At 42.3% G+C, this 26,030-nt stretch overlaps 1 protein-coding gene across 1 annotated transcript in view; it reads right to left on the bottom strand.

Annotated features, from left to right (window-relative positions):
• CCDC102B (coiled-coil domain containing 102B) overlaps positions 1-26,030 on the bottom strand; it is a 316,005-nt gene that overhangs the window by 249,357 nt on the left and 40,618 nt on the right. Inside the window, exon 4 of the mRNA XM_073329434.1 lies at positions 18,607-18,723. Coding sequence (XP_073185535.1) covers positions 18,607-18,723 — 117 coding nt within the window. The remainder of the gene's footprint in view (positions 1-18,606; positions 18,724-26,030) is intronic.

Below are 26,030 nucleotides of genomic sequence, written 5' to 3'. Positions count from 1 at the left end.
GGACTGCTGGGTTTCAAACCAGCAGTAAGTGCCATAAAAACAGCCTCTCTAATTCAGTGCTTCATTTTCCAGGGAAAATTAAATGCAGTGGCCCCGACAATTTTAAAAGTTAACCAAAACTGACCTGAAATCCAGGAAAAGGTTCAGGTTTAGAGTTAGTTTTGGACAAAGATTTTGAGTTGTTCTTATTTTATCTGAACAAAGTCACCAAATTCCTGTTTTCCTCTTGTGAGCTACATTTGTTCTGGGGAAAAGGGAAAGATCATATATCTGAGGCAACTGTCTTAAAAAAACAGTACTCATGCCATGGGCCTCTTCAGATTGGCTCTTTACTAATTTCAGTGAGAGAAGTATGCTCCACTTTACTCCCCTAATCCTCTCATTTCGATGGCAGGGCCTGTCCCTAGAGCATCCCTTGGGGCAATGTTTCTCAACCTTTTTGATAACAGGAACTGGTTTGCTGCCTTCCTAACCAGGCTTAGTCCATGGCTTAGGACACACCTGATTTGTGTGAGCCTGCACGCAGCCACCTGGGACTGAAAACACAGCCAAGGATGGGGTGTGGTGCAGATCTATCATGGCTACACCTCCTTTCTGTTACACAAAGGGGGAGAAAGGAGTATTATGGGAATCATATCAAATGTACATAAGTGGACGGTGAGCTTTGTACTGGGATGATCCTCCTTGCACCAGTTAAATGGACTTTAGCGCTAAACAGCGCTAGCAGTGCTGCATAGGGAAGATGTACCATAAAAAACAACAGCATTTAGATGATGTTTTTGAAGTGCTCCATTGGAATACTTTTCCATATATGGAAAAAATATTTTCCCCTAGTTTTCCAGAGGATTTTCCATGGAAGGAGATATGTCGTTGCAAGTGTTTAGAATAACAATACATTAGAGTGTCTGAGCCCTGGTCTACACTATGAGTTTAGGTCGAATTTAGCAGCGTTAGGTCGATTTAACCCTGCACCTGTCCACACAACCAAGCCTGTTTTGTCGACTTAAAGGGCTCTTAAAATAGATTTCTGTACTCCTCCCTGGAGAGGGGAGTAGCGCTAAAATCGACCTCGCTGGGTCGACTTTGGGGTAGTCGGGATGCAATTCGACGGTATTGGCCTCCGGGAGCTATCCCAGAGTGCTCCATTGTGACCGCTCTGGACAGCACTCTCAACTCAGATGCACTGGCCAGGTAGACAGGAAAAGCCCCAGGAACTTTTTAATTTCATTTCCTGTTTGGCCAGCATGGCGAGCTGATCGGCACAGGTGACCATGCAGAGTTCATCAGCACGGGTGACCATGGAGTCCCAGAATCACAAAAGAGCTCCAGCATGGACCGAACGGGAGGTACTGAATCTGATCGCTGCATGGGGAGAGGTTTCAGAGTGGTAGCCGTGTTAGTCTGTATCAGCAAAACCAACAAGGAGTCCTTGTGGCACCTTAGAGACTAACAAATTTATTTGGGATTAAGCTTTTGTGGGCTAGAACCCACTTCATCGGATACATGGAGTGAAAATACAGGAGCAGGTACAAATACATGAAAGGATGTATTGCTTTACCAAGTGTGAGGTCAGTCTAAAGGGGTTGCTTTACCAAGTATGAGGTCAGTCTAAAGAGATAATTCACTTAACAGCAGGATACCAAGGGAGGAAAAATAACTTTTGAAGTGGTAATGAGAGTGGTCCATTTCAGACAGTTGACAAGAAGGTGTGAGTAACAGTAGGGACAAATTAGTATTGGGGAAATTAAATTTACGTTTTGTAATGACCCAACCACTCCCAGTCACTATTCAGGCCTAATCTGATGGTATCCAGTTTGCAAATTAATTCCAGTTCTGCAGCTTCATGTTGGAGTCTGTTTTTGAAGTTTTTTTTGTTGAAGAATTTCCACTTTTAGGTCTGTTATTGAGTGACCAGAGAGATTGAAGTGTTATCCTACTGGTCTTTGAATGTTATGATTCCTGATGTCAGATTTGTGTCCATTTATTTTTTTTGCGTAGAGACTGTCCAGTTTGGCCAATGCACATGGCAGAGGGGCATTGCTGGCACATGATGGCATATATCACATTGGTAGATGTGCAGGTGAATGAGCCCTTGATGGTGTGGCTGATGTGGTTAGGTCCTATGATGGTGTCCCTGGAATAGATATGTGGACAGAGTTGGCACTGGGGTTTGTAGCAGGGTTTGGTTCCTGGGTTGGTGTTTTTGTTGTGTGGTGCGTAGTTGCTGGTGAGTATTTGCCTCAGATTGGGGGGCTGTCTGTAAGCGAGGACTGGTCTGTCTCCGAAGGTCTGTGAGAGTAAGGGATCGTCCTTCAGGACAGGTTGTAGACCCTTGATGATGCGCTGGAGAGGTTTTAGTTGAGGGCTGTAGGTGACGGCTAGTGGCGTTCTATTATTTTCTTTGTTGGGCCTGTCTTGTAGTAGGTGACTTCTTGGTGCCCTTCTGGCTCTGTCAATCTGTTTCTTCACTTCAGCAGGTGGGTATGTAGTTTTATGAATGCTTGATAGAGACTTTGTAGCTGTTTGTCTCTGTCTGAGGGATTGGAGCAAATGAAGTTGTATCTTAACTCCGTTCCAAAAGACGAAATGCCAATATATTTGCCAAAATCTCCAAGGGCATGATGGACAGAGGCAACAGGGACAAATAGCAGTGCTGCGTGAAAGTTAAGGCGCTGAGGCAAGCCTACCAAAAAAATGCAAACTGTTGCTCCAGGACAGAGCCCCATACATGCCGCTTCTATGATGAGCTGCATGCAATTCTAGGGGGAGCCCCTACCACTTCCCCACCACTGTCCGTGGACACCTGCAAAGGGGGAGTCTCATGCAACAGAGATGAGGATTTTGTGGGTGAGGAAGATGAGGAGGAGGAGGAGGAAGAGGTTGAAAACAGCACATAGCAGGCAAGCGGAGAATCCCTTCTCCCCGGTAGCCAGGAACTGTTTATCACCCTGGAGCCAATACCCTTCCAACCCTCCCAAGGTGGGCTCCCGGACCATGAAGCCGGAGAAGGCACCTCTGATGAGTGTACCTTTGTAAATATAATACAGGGTTTAAAAGCAAGCATGTTTAATGATTAATTTGCCTTGAAGATTTGGGATGCATTCGCGGCCAGTATAGCTCCTGGAAAAGACTGTTAATGTGTCTGGGGATGGAGCAGAAATCCTCCAGGGACATCTCCATGAGGCTCTCCTGGAGGTACTCTTTGTGTTAGCCTCAGGAGAGTGATATCATTCATGGTCTCCTGGTTGAAATATGGGAAATTTGTTTAAGGGGACGCTCAGAGGTGCCTGTTCCTGCTGGGCTGTTTGCCTTTGGCTGAAAAGAAATCATCCCCGCTGTTAGCCACGCGGTGCGGGGAGGCCTGTTCATGCTGTGCTGTTTGCGTTTGGCTAATAGGGATCTTCCCTGATACTAGCCACATGGTGGTGGTGGGGGGAGGGGGTGAAGTGATCATCCCACAGAATTGGGTGTGGGAAGGTTGGGTCGTGCTGCACATTCATCCTAAAACCGCAGCCCCTCCTTTTAAATGGCCAACCCAATGGGCTTTGCTTGGTATGGGAAAAGAGGGTGCTGCTGTTTGAAACTGTTCCCACATGCGATGAAGGTTGAAGAAGCCGAAACCCTTTGCCTTACCATGGCTGCCTGCAAGCTGAATTCTGTTGCGCAGCCGAGCGTGTGTGAGGTCTCACACCAAACCAGCTAAACGTCCCTTGTGATCCACCAGTGCTTGCAGCACCATTGAAAGGTACCCCTTGTGGTTTATGTACTGGCTGCCAAGGTGGTCCGGTTCCAAGATAGGGATATGCGTTCCGTCTATCGCCCCACCACAGTTAGGGAATCCCATTGCAGCAAAGCCATCCATGAGGACCTGAACATTTCCCAGAGTCACTACCCTTGATAGCAGCAGCTCAGTGATTGTGTTGGCTACTTGGATCACAGCAGCCCCCACAGCAGATTTACCCACTCCAAATTGATTCCCAACTGACCGGTAGCTGTCTGGCATTGCAAACTTCCAGAGAGCTATCACCACTCACTTCTCAACTGTCAGGGCTGCTCTCATCTTGGTATTCTTGCACTTCAGAGCAGGGGAAAGCAAAGTACAAAGTTCCATGAAAGTGCCCTTATGCATGAGAAAGTTTTGCAGTCACTGGGAATCATCCCAGAACTGCAACACTATGCGGTCCCACCAGTCTGTGCTTGTTTCCCGGGCCCAGAATCGGCGTTCCACAGCATGAACCCCATGATGTCCAAATTGCCAGGGCCCGTGCTTTGAGAGAAGTCTGTATCCATGTCCTCATCACTATCGTGAACTCGCTGTCGTTGCCTCCTCGCCTGCTTTTGCAGGTTCTGCACATACTGCAGGATAATGCGTGAGGTGTTTGCAATGCTCACAACAGCAGCAGTGAGCTGAGTGGTCTCCATGCTTGCCATGGTATGGTGTCTGCAGGAGAGCAGAGTTGTAGCAGAAGTGGTGGATGATGACTGATGCCACGAGAATAGATATTTATACAGAAAGATGAGAGGACCTGCAAGGTGGATTCATAGCACCAGGAAAGCAGGAGAGCAGAATTGCAGTGGAAGCGGTGGATGACTACGACGGTTAGCAGTCCTACTGCACCATCTGCTGACAGCAGTATGGCGTCTGCACAGAAAAAAGGCGCAAAATGATTGTCTGCTGTTGCTTTCACAGAGGGAGGGGCGACTGACGACATGTACCCAAAACCACCCGTGACAATGTTTTGCTCCATCGGGCATTGGGAGCTCAACCCAGAATTCCAATAGGCAGCAGAGACTGCGGGAACTGTGGGATAGCTACCCACAGTGCAACGCTCCGAAAGTCGATGCTAGCCATGGTAGTGAGGACGCACTCCGCTGACTTAATGTGCTTAGTGTGGACATACGCAAACAACTGTATAAAATTGATTTCTAAAAATCAACTTCTATAAGATCAAACTAATTTTATAGTGTAGACATACCCTTAGAATAAAACTAAAATACAAAAAGGGAAGGAAACAAAAGATGAACAGTGCAGCCTATAAACACTGTTATGACAATTAGAGAGAAAAGGTGGGTGAGGTAATACATTTCATAGGACCAATTTCTATCCTGGTGAAAGAATAGCTTTCAAGCTTACACAGAGCTCTTCTTCAGGTCTGGGAAATGTGCTTGGTGTCACTGCTAAATACAAGGTATAACAGATTGTTTAGCATAAGGAGTTAACACAATTCAAGGGACCATTCAGGATGAAGTAGCCCATTAATGCCTCTCGAGTCATAGAGGGCTGGACAGTATATTGTAGATTATTGTAATAAGTCATAAATCCAGTGTCTCTATTCAGTCCGTGATTTTTAGTAACAATTTTAATGACAACTGAAAACCACCATACCATGTCAGATAATTTCCCCACATGCCCTCAAAAAGATGAGTATCCTCTTCCCAAATCATTTTCCTACCTAACTGAATTACACTTTGCTTTTCAGTAGAAGGATCAAAACAGGGGGGAAATACAGAGTGAAATCAAACTGCAGCCATTCACAAGCCACTGAACTAGACTGTCACATAAAGGTATGTGGTATAGGGAAGTGTAATAGAGTACTCTGGCCCTTTAAGACTCAAGGCGGGAGATCTCAGAAGCCAGGTTACACCTTTCCTGGATTTCTACTACTGACAGATCCAGGGAACAATAGAGACAGCTTCTGAGAGAAAGGAATTGGTTGCAGGACCTTATCTGGAAAATCCTCAACCTACAATTCTGTTTAGGGGTTGGGACAAAGAGCCTGTAGTATGGCAGGACTCCCTCCTAGTTGGAGTTATGCTGGTAGGAAGAGGCCTGGATGCTAGCTGCTATCAAGGATAAGGAGAATGAAATGTAGCTGTTCAGACTATGTCTGCAAACTACAGAGAGGATTTGGGAAAAGCTCACCCCAGCGGGGACACCTGTGGAAGAAGGGAAATAAGGAAAGGGATTTTCACGCTGTCTGGAATGGCTCAAGACTGTGAATGCCTACTTCAGGGGAGACTGTCAAAAGCAGGGCAAATACTCCACACTGGTGGTATGTTGTATAATTAGATTTCACTAATCCAATACCAAGTGTAAACTCCCAAAGTACTACAAGTCTTATAATGGAGTGACAGACAGTCAGTCCCCTTAGACACTCCAGTCTATCTTGCCATCCAGGCAAGCTGGACTTGGTGATAAATGGTCATTTACACCAAAAATCACAAAACACTCCAGGTTACATCCAGTCCCAAAAGACCAGTCGATTTGCATCCGAGATTGCACACGAAACAACACTGGTAGCCAGTTCTACAGCAAACTAACTAAAAGGAATTAAAGTTACTGAGAGCCTAAAGCAGGTAAAATATATATGTACAGGTGAGTCATAGTCTATAATTCCAAATAGTAGCAGAGATGTAGTAATATTCCAGTTTCCCAAAAGACTCTCAGGGCTACCCAGAATAACTCTGGAGATCTCCGTCTTCTTGTTCAGTTATTCTGCCCAGTTAGAATCCAAACAGTCCAGAGGTGAAGCACTTTTCCTTTTGTCTATATACACAGCTTCTTCCCTCAGAAAACAATCTGACAGGGTCATTACCTACACAGGCTTTTTCTTTGACTGACAGAGAGAGAGAGAGAGAGAGAAGTATATTTAGGGCTGTTCTACATTACACAGTTAGGTCGACATAAGGAAGCTTATGTTGACCTACTTATATATGTGTCTACACTACAGCCTTTCTCCCACTCATGTGCTATCCTGACATAATAACTCCACCTCCATGAGAGGTATAATCCTTATGTCAGTGTTATTAGGGCAACACAGTGTCTGAGTAGACATTGCATCCCTTATATCAGCTGTTGGCTGTCTTGTCAAATTCACTGCAGGAGCCGTGAAATTGACAAGAAACCAGGACAGCTGCCCTCTGCTCCCAGGGAGAACTGAGCAGCTTCCACACACAGCCCAGCTCCCAGCTAGGACAAGAAGCCCGGGTGGTTTTGCCACATGCTCCTTTCTGGGAGTGGGGCAGCACTGTTAATTTCATGGCTTCCCGAACTGTGACATTCACAAGGTTGCCCAGCTGCCAGCGGGGTGTGGACAGGGGGCATGAGAAGCTGGGGCAGCTGGATCCCTCTCCCAGGGGGCAAGATACCCTGAACGGATTCTCCCGCTCCCAGTGGGAAACAGGGACTGGGCAGGCGGGGGCAGCCCACCAGGAGCTCGGGAGCCTGTGAGGGCAGTAGGGAGCTGTCAGGGGAGCTGAGAGATTGGATTCTCAGCTCCCCACACTGCCCCTCTTAGGTCAGTGGAAGCGGTGGACTAAGGTCAGTGAGGATGCACACCACTGACCCAGGAGGGTACTGTGGACATGAACCACCACAGCAATTACTGTGGGGGCTGTAAGTTGAACTAATATAGGTCAACTTATGTTTCTAGTGTAAGCATACCCTTTGCGTCCTTGATATCTGATCATCACACACAATGACCAGTTGCCTTCCAAGGCACAAGAATTAGTACTTTCCTGTTAAAGTTCTTCATTCGTTCATTGAAGGCTTCTTTCTGGTTTGATGGGTTATTTAGCTAAAGGGGTATATGAAGTTTAAATGGTTGTATTGCATTATAAAAGCATACAGATAGGTGAAAACAATACATGCAGCATCCCATTAGTTATCATAAAGTTTAAACATCAAATACATTCTTATACATTTAATAACCACTTTGATTTATACTGATATACAAGTGAATTGGCCTGGCTTCCAGTTATGCATATGAAAGTGTTCAGTGAGGCCGGGGACTCTGGCATGAGCTGGCACCTGGTCTGCCAGCATCATAGGGTTGTTCAATTTTATTGCAAATTTTGTTTATCTATTAGGCTTTACTGTAAGCCTACGGTAGAATGAGGTGAAGTTGATTTAAAAGGGCATGCCTGTAGGACATGCCTGGCTCTGAGCTATAGCCTGCTACAAGAAGCGTTTATGTTTGCCTCCAACACAGACATAAGTTTGTGCTGAACGTACGTGCCTTCCCTTCCCCTTTATTTGTTATTACATGATCATCATGTCTATTTCTCTCTCTGTGTTTTCCTTTTTGCCAGAATACCTTCCACCACATGTAAGGCCTTTCGCACAGCATGGTTGACTGATCGTTACAATGGATATCAGAAAATGTTTTGGATGACAGGGCTTTATTTATTTATTGGCCATCTCAGCCTTGCTTATCCTCAGTGAAGCATTCATTTTAAATGTCATCTGTCTTTGTACCAATAGTCTACAAACAAGCCTAATATGACCTAGAGACTTGTGTCTTCAGGGGGCATGATTCCTTGTTGAACCCAACAAAAGGAAGCCTCGGGCAACCGGATTCAGATAACCACAGAACAGCTGTTTTTAACTTGAACAGATCAACATTGAAAAGTTAAAATCAATAACACTCTTTCATGTTATAAACAGCTGTAGAGCCATTTCATTTAAAATAGAAAGAATGAACGTACATTTTAAATATTACTGTCACCCAATTTTGCAATCCTTACTTTATACACAGTACATGAAAGTCATTTAGAGCACAATTGTCTGCAACTAGAAGGAAGAAGTATACTCAGCTGAATCCTAAAGCAGCAATGCCTTGATTTCAACAATGGATTGTTGAAAATTATGTACTTATAATAAACCATAAACAGTTGTAAAGCAGAAGTCAATGGATCCACAGGGCCCAATACTGCTCCCATCCAGCAGTCAGACCCACAATAAAGGGTGGAAAAGTGAGGTTCCCCACACTGCATTTACTTCAGATTATTACTTTTGGTGGGGAAGGGAAGAAGTGTTTCCTCCTGTGAAACACAAGTAGATATTTTTGGGCTCACAAAAACTGCAGGTATCTTTACAGTCACAACCAGCCATAGGTCGCATTAGCTTTGTGGTTTATTACTCACTAGTTGCCAGAGCAATCAACATTTCCTCGCACAAGAATTGTGTTTTCAATGAAACTGATAAAATTGGGATTCCCAAACCCCCTGTCAATCAGTTTGGCAACATACCAGGACCCTGAGACTGCACTTAGTTTGCACAGTATTGTAACATTGTACCCCACTGTTCTTGGAACATGTGGAATTCTTGGGATATTCTGCGTTTTTGTTGCTGACACTGAAATTAATGACAAGACTAATCCCCTTACAGCTAGAGTCTGAAGATCAAACTAATTAAAACTTTTAAAATATAACAAAGTGTGTCTGAAGAAGATTCAATTTTACCAATAATATCCATGTTTTTAATTATGAAAACTGCTTTATGCAAATATCATTAGGGAATACATATATATATTCAAATAAGGAAACATTTTTACATAGTGTGAAGGGTCCTGTACTTCATAGGGCAGGCTATAATTTTGAAGGATTCAAGACATTAATTTAGGACATTAATAGTGAGAACCATGGAGTGAGAGATTAGCCACATAGTTATGACAATAAACTCTGAAGCTGATTTGTAATAGTATTAAGGAAGGAGGAAAAAACAGGAATTTTTGGTGTTTTCTAATAAAGGACAAATATATAGAAAAAGCTTTCTTGTAATATACCATTCTGTTAAGTAATGATTTAAATGGAACAGAAGATATTAAACTACTGGACTGATAAAGAAACTCTCCCAGCCATGCTTAGTTTGAAAAGCAAATTGAAAGAGATATCTGTGAAGAGGTAAGAACTGTTACTACTTTAATGTTTTTGCCAAGATATTACTAAGAAATAATATACTATTTTGCCCTTCCAGGTACAATTTAGCACCAAAGCTGTTTCATTCCTAAGTAGGGTTTGGCATTTGGCCGGCCCAAAAATAATTGGGCAATTGAGTGTTCAAACATTGCTAAATAAAGTAAAAGGTTGTCAAATATTTAAGAGTGCTAATTTATTAGAACAGTTTAAAAAAAAAGAGTTTAAGGTCTGCAACAGACTTAGCCTTAGATGCTTATGCTTAATTACAAAAAAAAAAGCCACAAGTTACTTAATTGTTAATTTTAAATAGAAAAATACAAGAGACTATAGAATGAAGAATTATTACTACCCTTTTTAGCAATATTAAGGTAGCATTTAAATGTGACCATTATTCAAGACTGAACAGTTACAAAAGAAAAAAATTAAATTAAACAGAAACAGAAGAAGCACACAGCAATTATAAAAGAAAAAAATCATTTTTAAATGAAATTATACTAGGTAGGCAGCAGGCCAACTTTTCAAACCTCTTGGTCTTTATTATCTTTTTCTTTATCAGCTTCACCTGCTTCATCGGTATCTTTGTCATCATCATGAAATTCACCAGTTTCTCCTTCTTCCCCTTCATCTGATGAATACTCTTCATCTTCCATTTTGTTCTCTAATCTGGATCGTGCTATATAGTCACAAGTTACCTGGCAGTGGAGGTTTTCAGTCTGTTTTCAAATGGATGGTTCCCCAAGCTAACCAGTTTCATTCCACGCATGCAGTAGTACACAGAAGTGGTAAAAGTATTTCTGGCACTGGAGCTGGAGAGCAAGGAGCCTGACACAACACTTTCCACCATGATAGAGCAAGCTGTTCTGATTCACCTGCTGGGATTGCACTCCACATTGTTTTATAACTCAGCAGTGTGCTTGTTGCTTTATAATTTGCTACCTCCATCAGTAGGTTTGTTCATTCGGATAGCCTTTAAAATTTACAACGGCCACTATAGATCAGGAATCAGGGCCTGCAGGAGATCCAGTCTCCAGGCAACCTAACAAGCACAGCTGGCCTGTAGTAGGCTACCTGATCGGCTACAGCCCAATCAGTTGGAAGAGCCAGAAGACTTGCTCTTAAGCCCAGAAGCAGCAGCATTTCAGTGGCTGCTCAAAGCATTCGGACATGGCTGTGATAGCTCCTCTGCTTGTTTGTCCCCAGCCTTGCCCCATTCCTGACCCTTGGCTCTGACTTTGGCCCTGGCCTCCAACTCCACCTCTGACCCTGGGCTCCAATTCCTGACTGACTCCTACTCTAACCATTAGGCACAACTGACCACTTTCCAGGTCATTGACACTGTGAGATCACAAGCTGTCATTTGAATGCCTCATTAGAAAGGTCTTGACCATGGAAACATGGATCAAGAAGGTGGGCAGCATTATGTGTAGAAGTGATTTTCCCCTGATATTATTTTGTCTAAAACCTTTTTCTCTCAGCTTTTATAAATGGACTGGGTTCAGTATACTCACATGTATGTTCTTGGCATCAGAAAATGTAGAACTAACATTTTCCAGATTCTGAATGGACTGAGCTATGAATTGAAGCAATGAAATGCATTTTGAGTTTCACATCCAGAAGACATAATCATCAAGAAAGTCAGTGCAGATTACTTGGGGCCGACACCCAGTCACCTTCTTCAAGAGCAACTGACTGAACAGCCTTCTCTCATATCTGAAGATCTTTGAGGCATTTAATAGAAGATGCCCATCAAGTATGACAAGACTTACTCAGTGTCGATGAAATTGAGGGTTGTATTAAATGATGCTGGAAAATGGCCAACAATACCTCTCAACTTTTGACACATGTGATGAGAAAGCTGTCAGATCTTCAGCATCACTGATGAAAAGTTGTGTTGTATGAGCAATGCGTCCATAACACAGAAGGCGTAGTTTCTCGTTTATCAACAAAGCCCAAGCAGCTTTCAGACTAGCTGCATCATCAGTCACAACCAAATTAATCTTCTGTGGACCGAATTCATGGTTTACCTATTTAAACTGGTCAGCAATGTATTGAGCTATGTGGTGATGTTCAGCTGTGCATTGGAATGAGTAAAACACTTGTTGTGGAGTCATTACCATGAAGTTGATGACACCCTCACTAAAAATATTGCTCCATCCATCAGAGCTTGCTCCATAAGAACAGCAACTTTCTTTTTCACATTGTCAGCTTTGGCATTCAGAAGACTTCCTGCAAGCCATTTCTTACTTGGCACTTTGTAAATTGAATATATATAAGATTTTTTATGATATGAAATAGAGTATTGCTGGCATAAATACCTCTAGGAAACCTACAGTCAAGTTTCTTTTTCTAGTCATGGGATATTCTATCCAAAAACCTCTCAATACCAATTTAATGACCATCTGAAGACCTTCCAGGCATAGGAGTTAGAATAGCAAAATTCTTACTAGAAGATGAAGGAATGGAATTAGCTTTACTTTTGTTGTTACTCATATCACTATTTTCAACAAAAGATTCCATCCTTTGTGATGATGCTGGCAAAGATGAAGTAGAAGAAGAATGCACAGAAGAAAACAAATTTTGATGCAGACTAGTTTTCCTCTTCTTTCAAAGTAGTTGGACATGTCACAAGAATTCAACAAGTGTCTTTCCATTCTAGCTACAGGTGTCTCATACTCAGAACAACAGAACTTGCACTTAACTTTAGCAGTTTTTCTGTGTTTGCACCTCTGTCTTCACTTGTCTAATGTGCTTTTTAAACTACCAGATATGCATATGGGCTGGTATACAAATAAAGATATACATACGGCGCTCGTTCTAGAAGAGTCCAGTGAATCAAGATGCTCAACTTTCAATAAGTTCACCTTGTTTCCCCCAACAAACGGCACTAGCACATATTAAAGTGAGTAATCAAGACATTTAAAAAGGCTTGATAACAGATGTCACCATGATGCAATCAAAAACACAGACAGTCATTTGTATCAGGGCATTCTTGCTGTAATATTTCACAGTATATGACTGTATGTAGAGTAGCTGTAGCCATATCAGTCCCAGGATATTAGAGAGACAAGGTGGGTGAGGAAATATATTTTATTGGACCACCATCTGATTTATGGCTTATTGCACCAATCTGTTATGCACTAACCCCCTATTTTTGTCCTGGGACGGCAGAGATGTTAATGGACCACTCTATTTTAAATGGCCCCTTAGAATATTTGCTAACTATTTATGCTAAACAATCTGTTCCACCTTGCAATTAGCTGTGACATTCGGAGTACCTTTCCCACACCTGAAGAAGAGCTCTATGTAGCTCGAAAGCTTGTCTCTCTCACCAACAGAAGCTGGTTCCAGAAAAGATATTACTTCACTCATTGTCTCAGTAACTGACCAGTCAGTTGACCAACTTGCCCAGCCTATTCCTAAGTATAGGCTGCATAGCTGTCCCTCCCTCCCTGTCTCTGACCTGTAAAGATGAGGTCAAAGGGGGGGGAGGAATTAGCTACACCTAGTGCTCCAGTTGGGCAGAACAGTAAGGCAGTCTATGAGCCCTGGGCCCTCAGTCAGGGCAGGGCAGTAAACAGTCAGTAGATTCTGACCTTCAATCAGGGCACAGCAGCTGAGCAGTCTATAAGCCTCAGGCCCGGTCAGGGCCAGGCATCAAAGCAATGAGTACACTCTGGCCCGCAATCAGGGCAGAGCAACTAGGCAGTCTATGGGGCTCAGATAAACGTGAGCACCAAGCACTGTCTATGGGGCTCAGGTAAGGGTGAGCACCAAGCACAGTCTAGTGCCACTTGGCTAGGCTCGGGTAAGGGTGCCCGAGGATCACAGGCCTCCTGGCCTAAGAAGTGGGAGTACAGCCTCCACAGCGGTGGGCTGGCGGGGGAACACGGGCCAGCCCAACTCCACTACATCCCAGCCCAGGGTCCAAACAGAATGGTCCATTACTGGGTCAGCGGGAATTTACCCACAACAGGCTAACTTTGTATCAGGCCAGCTCCCAACCAGACTGTTGCCTGGTTTCCCTGGGGTGCTTCCTACTCTCCCCCTTGGGTGTATCTGCATCTGTCATATCGTCCCTCTGGTCAGTCCGTGGGCAGCAGCCCCAGCAGCTCCTCGGCGTCTCGTCGGCTGGCAGCCCAAGGAGATCTGTCCAGTCCACAGGTGGCAGCCCCAGCAACTCCTCAGCATCTTGGTCAGCCAGCAGTCCTGGGAGCTCTGGCCAGTCCTGAGGAGGCAGCCCTGGCAGCTCTTCTGCAGGCTCCAGCAGCAGGCAGGATGCATTCATCTCCTCTGGTAGCTCCACTCCAACTGAGCTGCAAGGCCTTCCTTTTGTACTTCCCCTTCCTGTCTCACCCTTCCACTTCTGGTGGGGCAGTGGAAGGCTCTCCTGGTTCAGCCCACCAGGGGGCATGTTGTGGTTCCTCCCTGTCACTCTCTGAGGGAGGTCACGTCTCCTCGCTACACTCAGACTCAATTTACTGAAGTCTTAATTGTGGAAATGTAGGGAAATTAAATAATAAAGAGACAATGAGCCTAATTCTGGAGAACCATTTGGATACTTTACAATATGATGATATAAAGAAAAAAATAATATTGCATAGCTTACTTTATATATTACCACAACACTCACTCATCTGAACCTCTTCATTGTCTTCCTATCTTTTATCCCGTCAGATTCAAGTTCCCAGTTCTAGCCTCCAAGGCATTTCATAACATCTCTCTCTCTCTCTAACAGTAGATCTTGCCACTTCCTCCTACTTTCTCTATGCTCTTCTTCATGCCTTGCCTGTCCCTTTTCCCTCCATATTCTGAACTTCGTTCTTTGTGTCCTGCAATCCCCTAAAATGGTGTAACCTCCTGTTTACTGGGCCTGATTCGCCTCCCATTTCTAACAAAATAAAATAAGGAGTAATGACACTGAAATCAATATTTATAACTGTGTTAATGTACTCTAACAGAAAATTATTTTTCACTTGGCTTATTTAAGCAATGGTATTCAACCAGGGGTACATGTATCCCTGGGGATACGCAGTGGTCTTCCAGGGAATACATGTAGATACATCTAGATATTTGCCTAGTTTTGTAACAGGCTACATAAAAAGCATTAACAAAGTCAGTACAAATTAAAATTTCACACAGACAATGACTTGTTTATATTGCTCTATATACTATACACTGAAATGTAAGTACAATATTTATATTCTAATTGATTTATTTTATAATTATATGGTAAAATGATAATAGAGTGATATGACACTTTTGTATTTTTATATCTGATTTTATAAGCAAGTAGTATTTAAGTGAGGTGAAACTTGGAGTATGCAAGACAAATCAGACTCCTGAAAGGGGTATTGTAGCTGGAAAGATTGAGAGCCACTGACTTGGAGTATTTCACAGTTCTTTATGTGGAGTCAGTTTCACTGTTTCCCATATAGTCCCTAGATGAAAAAAAACTATATTCAGCGGAGAAGAAAATCTCTTATAAAAAGATGTGTGTGACTCTAACCGCATCCCAATGGAAGGGATCAAAGGGCTCACTGGTTTCTGGTAGTTAGTTTCAGATGGCATGACCAGTTCAGCATGCTCCAATGCATTAATGCCATGAACCATAATCTGATAGTGTAAGGTATCACAGGAAAAACAACACACTGGTCATTCATATTTTTGCATGGTATATGTTTGGTAAATGCCTAAGGGACCATAGAAATATGAAGAAAATGTGGGACTAAAAAACGTTTACAAGGCAAGTCTGGGGAGTGGTTAAACAGATTTCTCCCAGATACAGGACAAGCTGATGCCTCCAGCCGGGTGTCATCAGAGTTGATTAGCAATCACATGGCTAGTGGCCATTGATTTACCTCAGAGTGGGCAGGAACAGATCCCTTTGCATTTTGAAAACACCAGTGAGATAAGAAACCAGCATGGAACTTCTTTCACCACCACACTCCATGTCTCCTTCCTCACAGCTTGAATGAACTTTATTTTGAGGAGTAACCATCAGAAAAATCCATTTCAAAGGTTCACTGGACTAGAAGAAAGGAGCAAAGAACCACATCTTATCTTTCACATAAGATGACAAAGGAACAAAAATCTCTTGCCTCTGGGGAGAGATACTGACCAAGGATATGTGTGTGTACGTGTGGGGAGATGTCGGGGGTCAGAGATCTTGCTAGAAGAAAGCATGGTAAACATCTTACCTTGAACCAAGACTATAGTTTTTTTAAGTCTTAATTTCTAGAAAGAGTTTTTCCACCTTTCTTTCCTTGTAGCCCTTTCTAACTCTATCCTTTATATATGAACTCACTTAAAATCCTATCTTCCTTTATTAATACACTTGTTTTATTTTTATCTAAACCAACCCACTGCTGTGTTTGAATTGACATGATAACTCCAGTTAAAGTGATAAGCTTGTTTTTTTCTCTAAAGAGACAAAATGCACAACATTATTATTCCTCTGAATGGTCCTGGAAAGGGCCAGACATTGCAGAGTACATGGTTTTGGGAAAATTTGAGACTGGACATGTGTTAGATTCACTTGGCTAGTAGCAACGAAGCCTTCATTGATTGGCATGTAACAAACAGGCTGCTGGAATCAGAGCATTAAGCCAGAGCTGCTTAACACACACGTCATGCTTCTCAGGTGGCTGCCAGAGTCCAGGCTGTGAGCCACCACAACAGAGCATTTAAGGCATCCAGGGTTACAGGGCAGGCAATGATACAACCCCTCACTGGTCTGAATTGTCCCCCAGAACGTGGCAATAGGTACAGGATTTTCTTTCATTCCCCCAAAGTCAGGACAGCCTTTTTAAATAGTGCTCTGTCATATTGAAATGTTTTACAATTAGTCAATTTAAAAAAAAATATCTGAGAGAGTGTCCCTTTAATTCTTTTTTTTTTTAAATTTGACTCAACTCATGTTTGTGATAGGGAAGAGCCCTGTGCTATCACTGTGCTTTATATGTTGAAAATAGCGACAAAGTAGAACAGAAAGACCTCTTGTCCTATACATCAGTTCTCTTGCTCTAACAGGGCCTATGGGAAGCTGGTTTTAGCATGCAGTCTGCCTGGGAATTTTGCATACTCTTACTTCCCATTCATACAGGCAACATGAGAAGTGGAGCTAGAGGCATTGCTCCTCTAAGAACATATCTGAGCCATCTTTGTCCTGAAGAGATAGCATAAATGGCAATTTCCTACCAACAAATGTTTTGTGGTCTTGGAATTAAAGCACATATGAAGTATACATTAAGACTTTTGCATATAAAGAAAGGCAACAAAAACCCTTGTAGCACAATGAAATGAAAGAACTCTCTCATAGCCCATCATCAGAGTGTTTGAGAATCCCAAGTATTTATTGATTTAACTCTAGTGACGTAGCGAAGTTTTATTATCTGCATTTTATGAACGGGAACTTAAGGCCCAAAGAGTAAGTGACTTGCCCTCATTACACATGAGGACTGTGTCAGATCTAAGGACTGAAGGCAGACTCAAGTCCCAGTCCTTTGCATTAACTAATAGATCATTGATCACCTCTGCATTGTTAATGAGCTCCCTCCAAACTTCTTTTTGTATCAAGATTTTTAGTTACCCTGAACAATATGGACACATAACATGAACCTATGTCAAAGATTACTCACAGTTCTATTCTGATTGTGAGTAGCCATTCTTAAAATTCAGCCAATCATAGCTAAGTTGTGCACAGCTGTTCCATCTGTGATGTTTCTCTCAGAAACTCACATTACCATTACATTACCACCACTACAAAAAGCCATGCCAGGCATGGGTTCAGGGTGATACAAATCCCTTCTCCCAGTCACTGACAGGGAGCAAATATGAATGGGAGGCAGTAACTGATCCCACCGAGCTCCCTATAAACATGTTTTAGGAATCCCCCTTCATACAGGATCTCTATTGCCAGGTAGAAGAAGCAGCTGGAGAGGGGATTCAGGAGTAGGTGGGCTTAGTTACCTGTGATGTATGGGTTTACGTCATTCATCTCACTTAGTGTTCTGCTGCCACCTATTCTCCCTGGTTGTTATTCTGTGGCAGCTATGAGAGCTGAGTGAGCATTGCAGAAGACCTCAGGATCTGAAAGAATCAATGGCAGGGCAATCCCTGCTGCCTGCCTGTGTGAAATTCTAGCGGCGCTGCTGTCCCATCAGGCAGGGTGGTGGTCTACAGGCATAAATGTCACTCAGTGTGGGTGATCTTTGGCAGTTCTGTGCAATGATTAATACTATACAGATGATCAACTCTGGATTACTTTTTTCTCATCTAAAAACTGTGAACAAAGAATTCCAGAATCCATGACACTCTCTGTGCAGGAGGAGACATTCTTGCCACAATTTTATTTGACAAGTATCTCAAATATCAGTTCAATACAAGACAAAAATAAAATTATACTGTTTGTTTGTTACTGTGAGAATGTCTTCCAAGAACTCCATCAAGTCCACCAAAATTTCTACTAAATATATGATATAAGTCACTGGATCTGACAATATCTTGAGACACCAAACCCAGCAACAGATTGAACTTGTTAATGAGTTTTACTCACAATGAGACATGCATTTTTGCTCAAACATCTTTGGAAATGAACTATTTCTTCCTTTCTGCACCGTTCAAATGTTTCTTAGTCTGCTGCAAGCCGATATCATTGCACAATGTTATTGTTAAATGCCAAAAAATCAGCAATTTTTCTCTTCCTATTTTTTCCTTGCCTGTCTGCTATTACAGAACTTTTTTTGTGTGTAGGAGACACTGATCATTACAATGGTTTGTACATGAGTCATTGAATTTTCCAAAGATATATAACGTTACAAACTTTAACTTCATAGAAACTATTATTTGATATATATGCAGAGTTATGTATCTGCAAAAGAAGTTAGATATGCCTTGGAAAAACATTACCTCTGTTCTTAATTCACACATCTTTCTGTCTATATTGCTTCGGGCACCAGTTTCATCCTCTATATTTTCAAAATTCCTTTCCACTTCATTTTGGTGTAGGTCATGTAGTATGTTCAGCTAAAAGACAGAAGTTATTTAGCATCATCAGTAAAGAACTAGGAAATCTGTTCCCATTAAACAATCCTGAACAAAATCTTAACAGCCAAAATTAAATACAAACAAATATAAAATGCTTTCATGGTACCAATGATAGTTCACTTATTTATAGCCCTGGTCCTACAGATGCTGTAAGTGCATGAAGTCCCACTGAAGTCAATCAGATGCCAGGAAAAGGCAGTAGTTCACCTACTGCACATAACATGATCAGAACCCAAGTGTACATTCAGTGGACAATTTGTTTGTAAATCAATTTATATGAGGATCTCCTTCAAATGCCTGCCCATACTCACACATTCCTACTCATACCTATTATATGAAAAACAATTAAAGGATCAATATTAACTTGATTTTTTAACGGATTTTTACAACTATGGGAAATTTTGTTAGTTTTTCTGTAAACACAAAATTTTTAAACAGTAAAAACAAATTCTAATTGAATATTTCCAGTTTGATAGCAGGGCAGAATGAAATCCTCTTTCATGTCCAAATAGGTACTGTAACGGCACATAGAGTGGCAGTGAATGCTTCCTCCCCACTGTCTCAAAAACATCTCTCTCCTGTCTTCTGGAGGAACTGTTTCTAAGAAGGAGAAAATACTGTAGTCTCCAGCTTCATTCTGTATCTTTTTTTAACCCAAAATTATGGTTGGTTCTCCTCACCTTCCCAGGAAGGACCCTTAGCTACATCCAAGTCTATTTTTAGACACAGTTTTATTTTTTCAACATAAAATTTAGGGAAAGCATCAAAATCAAGCAGTTCTTCTGCCAACCCTGGCCTACAGGTCTCTGGGTATATATACACTGCAATTAAACACCTGCGGCTGGCCCATGTCAGCTGATTTGGGTTCATGGGGCTTGGCTACGGGAATGTAAATTGCTGTCTATATTTTGGACTTTGGCTGGAGTCCAGGCTGTGGGGCCCTGCCACTTGTGGGGCCCCAAAACCCAGACTCAAGCCTGGGCCCAAACATCTATACCACAACTAAACCCAAAAGCCCAAGCCCCGCATGCCCAACTCAGATGACCTGAGCCAACTAATTGCAGCGTAGACATACCCTCAGAGGCTGTTCCCCTTGCCTCTGTCAGTGTTGAAAGGAGGACATGCCCTTCCCTTCAGTTCCACCGCAGATTCTCCCAACTGAACTCTCTCAGCCCATTACAGAGATCAGTTGACCTCTTCCCAGCTGGGGGAATTGAATAGGGCTGGCTGGCCCCAGGCCTCTTTACCTTTAATGGGGCATGCCACCCTGTTTACATGCCCATCACACATGGGAGAAGCTCCCTATAAACATGCACAAAGTAGCTTAAATTATCCTCCTTACAACTCTCCTTTGCTGTGATACCTACAAAAAAAACCCCATAACACTTAGGACATTGGGGTGTGCTGATATTACTGCCTATGACCTTGATCAGTATTGTCTCACATTTTCCTTAAGCTCCCCAATCTATCTAAATCCACCTGTCTCTTATCTTAATACTTGGGCCCCAATCCTGTAAAAATTCACACGCTTAACTTTACTATTATGAATAGCTGCATGATAAAATTACGCATGTGCATAAGTGTTTACAGGAATGGGGCCTTAGATTGTAAATATATTGTTCTGTGTTTGTATAGTGCCTACCACAATAGGGTGTTGGTCCATGGCTGGGGCTTGGAGATGCCATAGTAAGACAAGTAACAATTAATGTTATTAATAATCAGATATAGGTATTCATCCAAATTTTTACTCAGTGACCTAACAATTATGGTTAATCCATAACTTCCTATAAAATATTTCTTGCTGTTTATTTCCATTTGAATTTAGATGATCTATGTTACTACATATTATGAAGGCATTGAAACTGTGCATTTCATATAGGGGTTGGGCATCTCTGATGGATAAGGAGTTTAGCTTTCTTCTCTGCATACATACATTTTCCTTCCCTCAAAGCATGCATACAGTTGGATTAATAGTGGTTCTACATGTTAGAGGTATATACAGCATATTGTAACATTTAAAGAATGCTGCAAAACACTTCCAAAATAGTTTCTGTTAAATGTAAGGCAAAACAAAAATGCAGGGTGGTCTGGTGTGCTTTTGAGTGAAGGGGTTTTGGATGACCTGAACAACACCCATATGGTTTTGCTGCTCCTGAGTAATGTAGTCATTCACGACTCTTGCCTACAAAACTTTATATGCAGTTATGTTTCTATTGCAATAAGAGCAAAGTGGGGGAAGGAAGAGAGAATATTTTTAATCTCAAAGTGAACCATTTCTCCCTCTAAAAGAAGCTATCTACTTGAGGGCACTGGCCAGAGCAACAGCTATTACTCAAGTCAGAATACATTATGATATTAATATCCACCAGGATATCATATTATCTATCCATGGAAGAATTGTAAGCAATTATAACATCTGAGTGTTTCAAAACACTTTCTTTGAATCACTCTGATAGTATCACTGATGAAATCTGTCTGTGTTGATACATACTCAGATGAATGAAGTCCAAAACAAACAGTGCATCCTTATTAGAATGACATACAACATGGCCACAGAGAATGACAGCCCCTTTGCCAACCTGCAAGTCACTGTAATTAGTCTGAATACATCTAACCAGTCACCTATAACCATTTTTAATAGAAAACTTCATAAAGTTATGGTTGCTTGTAAGAAAATTTCCTGATTTAATGTTGGAGCATGATACCCATTACATAGCACATGAGGTTATTAGTGTCATTTATATATTTTATTTATTATTTGTATTGCAGTAGGAATTCTACTCAGGGACCAGGACCTATTTTGCTAGGTGCTGTACAAACACAGACCAACAAAACGACTACCCTTGCTCCATAGCCCTTACAGTCCAAGCATAAGAGAACTCAACAGGTGGACAAGATAGACAGGGGAGCACAAGGAAACGGTGAGCTAACACTGGCCATCCTGACACACAGTCACCTCAGTTCCATTATTTCTCTGATGATTTCTCTGGGGCATGGCAGATACAAAGGTTGCTGGAAAAATGATCTTTGTTTCCAACTAACACTTGGATCCCAGATTTAGCAGAGAAAACGCGTCCAAAATGAAACCTTCTCTGGCCTGACTTTTGGGTTGTATAGCTCTGAAGTTCCAGAGTAGACATGTTTTATTTTATCCCTGCTACAATCCAGAAGATTATTCATTTTTGAGCAGTAATTTAATGGCTATGTTTTTCTTTAAATTTTTCAGTTTCTGTAGCAAGTAATATCATAGAATCCTAAATGGGAAACACAAAAATTATTCCCTACAGGACTTCTCAGTACTATTACTTATCAATTTTGACAAACTTGTCTCAAAGTTCCAATTTTACTTTTCAAACTGATCTAGCAACATTCCTAGCTTTGTGTTACAAACTTCACAGTGCTGAAGCCACAGGGAGAAGTTCTCAGAATTATTTTTCAAAAGGAATATTCGTAAAAGAACCCTCAGGCACACGTCATGGGATTTTACTTCATGACTGATGAATTTTATTCTCTTCAACAAGAAATATTTTGAGAACAGCAGATTTGGTACAGTTTAGTTTACATTGTTCTGAGTTGGCTGCTTACACACAGGGATATTATGTCAACAGTTGAACACCTTTTTAAAAGATCAAGTTTGTACTCAAATAACTTCTTTGTTGTTTTTAAGAGTTTTCATAACCTGTGTCTTGGGCTTGCAATTTTAGTGTCATTTTAGACTTAATCCCTCTTCCCCAACACATTGTAAACAAATCTTATTGTTTCCTCCACCACGATATATTGAATACCCAACCCTTCTTTTTTTCCTGGTTGTTAAAAACCCGAGTCTAAGGCGTGATCATTTCTCTGAGTCAAATTCCTTCCTTAGATTGGACCCTATGCATTGCCCTTTATTTGTGTACTACAGGGAATTATGAGATTATGGGAAACTAATTTCCCATATATAGATTGGAGGACAAGTGCTATTAATAATAGTAGGGCCCAAATATTTCTGGATGTGATAGCCAACAGATTGATTCTTCAAGTAGTCAATGAACCAACAAAAGGTGATCCCATTTTAGCTTTAGTATTAGAAAGCACTGAGGACCTCTTAGCAGAACTGATTGTAGGGGAAAACCTTGGTTTGAGTGATCATGAGTTAATCAAATTAAACTAAATGGAAGGATCAACAAAAATAGGCCTGGAACTAAGGAACTTGATTTCAAAAGGGCAAACATTAAAACATTAAGGGAATTAGTCAGGGAAGTGAACTGGACTGAAGAACAAGGATCTGAATGTAGAGGAGGATTTACTTTATGTCAAAGTTGAAGAAACTTCCTGAAGCCTGCATCCCAAGTATGGGGGGAAAAACCATAGGGAGGGTTGAACACCCTACTGGATGGAGAAGCATGTCAAAAAGGTTATTAAGAAACAGCAGAAGCCTACAAGGAATGGAAGAAGGGATGTATCATCAATGAAAGCTACCTCTTGGAGTCACAAAGTGAAGGGGAAAAACGAATACTTCCAAAAGCCAAGCAGAATTGGACCTTATGAAGGAAATTAAAACCAATAGTAAAAGATTCTTTAGCCACAGAAATGAAAGAAAACAAAGAAAGAAGAATTGGGACGGCTAAGAACTGAGGATGGGGTGAAGAATAAAGATAATCTAAGTATGGCCTAACACCTAAACAAGTACTTTGCCTCAGTTTTTAATCGGGATTATGAGGAGCTTGGGGACAGTGGCAGGGTGGCTAATGGGAGCAAGGTTATGTAAGTATAAATTACCACATTTGATGTGGAAGCCAAACTCAAAACGCTTAATGGGACAAAATTAGGGGACCCAGATAATCTCCATCCAAGAATATTAAAAGGAACTGGCATATGAAATTGCAAGCCCAATATCAAGACTTTTTAATAAAGCCATAAACTTGGGGGTTATACCCTTTAACTGGAAAATTGCAAATATAGTACCTATATTTAAGAAAGGGCAAAATAAGTGATTCAGGAAACTATAGGCCCATTAGTCTGACCTCAGTTGTATGCAAGCTTAGAACAAATTTTGAAAGACAGAGCTAAGGACTGTAGTGAGGTGGAGTTGCCCCTTCTCTGAGCCTGAGGGAAAGGGACCACTCTCCTCCCTTGGGGGGTGGAGCCAGGCCAGGCCTGCCCCTCGTACTAGAAGCAGATAGGCAGAACATGAAGTAAAAGAGGCGGGGCCTCCAGCTCAGTTGGGCTAGAGCCAAAGAAGGAGTCGGATGCCTCTGCCTTGCTGCTGGCCTCTGGACCAGGGACCAAGCTGTGCCAACCCCAGATCCAGGAGGAGGACCCTGAATAGCTTCCATGACTGCCATCTGACAAGTAACCCAAAGAGACGAAGGACCCTTGGACTATGGAGCTCTATCTCTGGACTGTGGTAGTCCGGTTTTGCTGCCAGAGCATGAGTCAGCATGTTTTGGTGGGATCTCCACTGACCCAGTAACAGACCCCTCTGCCACTGTTAAGACACTGGGATGGGACCTGGTGAAGTAGGTTGGGCCCAGGTCCCCCTACCTCCTGTTGTCAACCCCAGACTGGCTGCCTCCTCACCTTAGGCCAAATGGCCTCTGTCTGCTGAATGCCCAAAAAGGGAACTGGGCTAGAAACTGTTTCTGCTCTGCCCCACATACAGGGCTGAGCTTGACTGAATTTGCTGTGTGCCCCAGTCAGAGTGCTGGGCTAAAGACTGCTCCCAGGGGGCCAGAGCACCCAACTGCATGTGCTGTCTGTCCCAGCCAGGAAACTAGGCTAATGACAGATTGTTGCTAGGCCCCATCCAAAGGGCTAGGACTAGAGACTAGTCATTTGCTAATTCCCCAGCTCATTTACTTTTGATCGGTGTGCCGCAGTGAGGCGGAGTGGCCTCCCTCTGAGCCTGAGAGGGACGATGGTCAAACCACTGCAAGGACACAGAGGTAAATGGTAATTGGGGTAAAATACAACATGGCTTTAGAAAAAGTAGAATGTGCCAGACCAATCTCATCTCTGTCTTTGAGAAGATTGTTTTTCTGGACAAAGGAAATGCAGTAGATCTACCTGGATTTCAGTAAGGCATCTGATGCAATTCTATATGGGGAATTATTAGTTAAACTGGAGAAGATGGGGATTAATAGGAGAATTGATAGTTGGGTAACCAGCTGGTTCAAGGGGAGACTACATGGGTCATGCTGAAAAGTGAACTATCATACTAGTTGATTTACTCAAAGATTGGTCTTGGGTCCAATCTTATATAACATTTTCATTGGCACAAAAGGTGGAAGTGTGCTATTAACATTTGTGGGTGACACAAAGCTGGGAGGTATTAACAATAAAGAGGAGGAGCAGAATATCATATAAGAAGATTTGGACAACTTTGAAAATTGCAATAATAGAAATGCAATGAAATTTAATAGTGCAAAGTTATGCACTTACGGACTAACAAGAATTTTTGCCATAAGCTGTGGATGTATCAGTTGGAGGTGACAGAGGAGAAGAAAGACCCGAGAGTATTGGCTGTTCACAGGACGACTCTGAACTGCCAATGGGTTGCAGCTGTGAAAAAGACTAATGCAATCCCAGGATACATCAAGCAAGGTATTTCCCATAGAAATAGGAAAATGTTATTACCATTATACAAGGCACTGGTAAGACCTCATCTGGAATACTGTGTGCAGTTCTGGTCTTCCATGTTTCAGAAAGATGAATTTGTGATGGGGTAGACAAACCCCACACTGGGCCAGAGGGGTTAAAGGACAGTACTGGGCCTACATAGTCCCAGCCCTGCAGTACATGCTCTAACTGAAGAAAAGGTTGAAAAAAAGGGAGAAACCCATCTCAGAAGGGGTAGGCTGGGGAAGAGGACAGACCTACCCTGCAGACTCCTGCCAAGGGCATCTGAGAAGCCTCCTTGAGGGAATAAGACTATATGCTGATGCTGTTTGGGGCTGACTGTTTGGTTGCCTTTTCTTTTCCTTTTCATCTTATTGGGGACTGGAAGTTGGGAGAGAAACATATCAGTAGGAAGTGACTGAAGGAGGGTAACTCAGAGGGCACCTTCAGGACCAGACACTGTTGACCTGAACATCCTGAACAGTTGAATGGGTGGATCCAGATTCCTCTACCACTACCCCTACTACAGGAGGAACCCAAACCGCCTGCCCATCTCACCACACCTCTCATTAAGATGGACCAGGACTGCAGGACATACCCATTCTGAGGTGGAATGAGGCAAACTAATAACTAGGCCACCTAATCCACCAAAGACTCTATTACACAATTCAAACTGGAAATCATGC

This window comes from Lepidochelys kempii, chromosome 2 (assembly GCF_965140265.1).
Source record: "Lepidochelys kempii isolate rLepKem1 chromosome 2, rLepKem1.hap2, whole genome shotgun sequence".
Taxonomy (NCBI): Eukaryota; Metazoa; Chordata; order Testudines; family Cheloniidae; genus Lepidochelys; species Lepidochelys kempii.
Note: the sequence above shows the minus strand (reverse complement) of the source record. Positions and strands in the feature narration are given on the sequence as shown.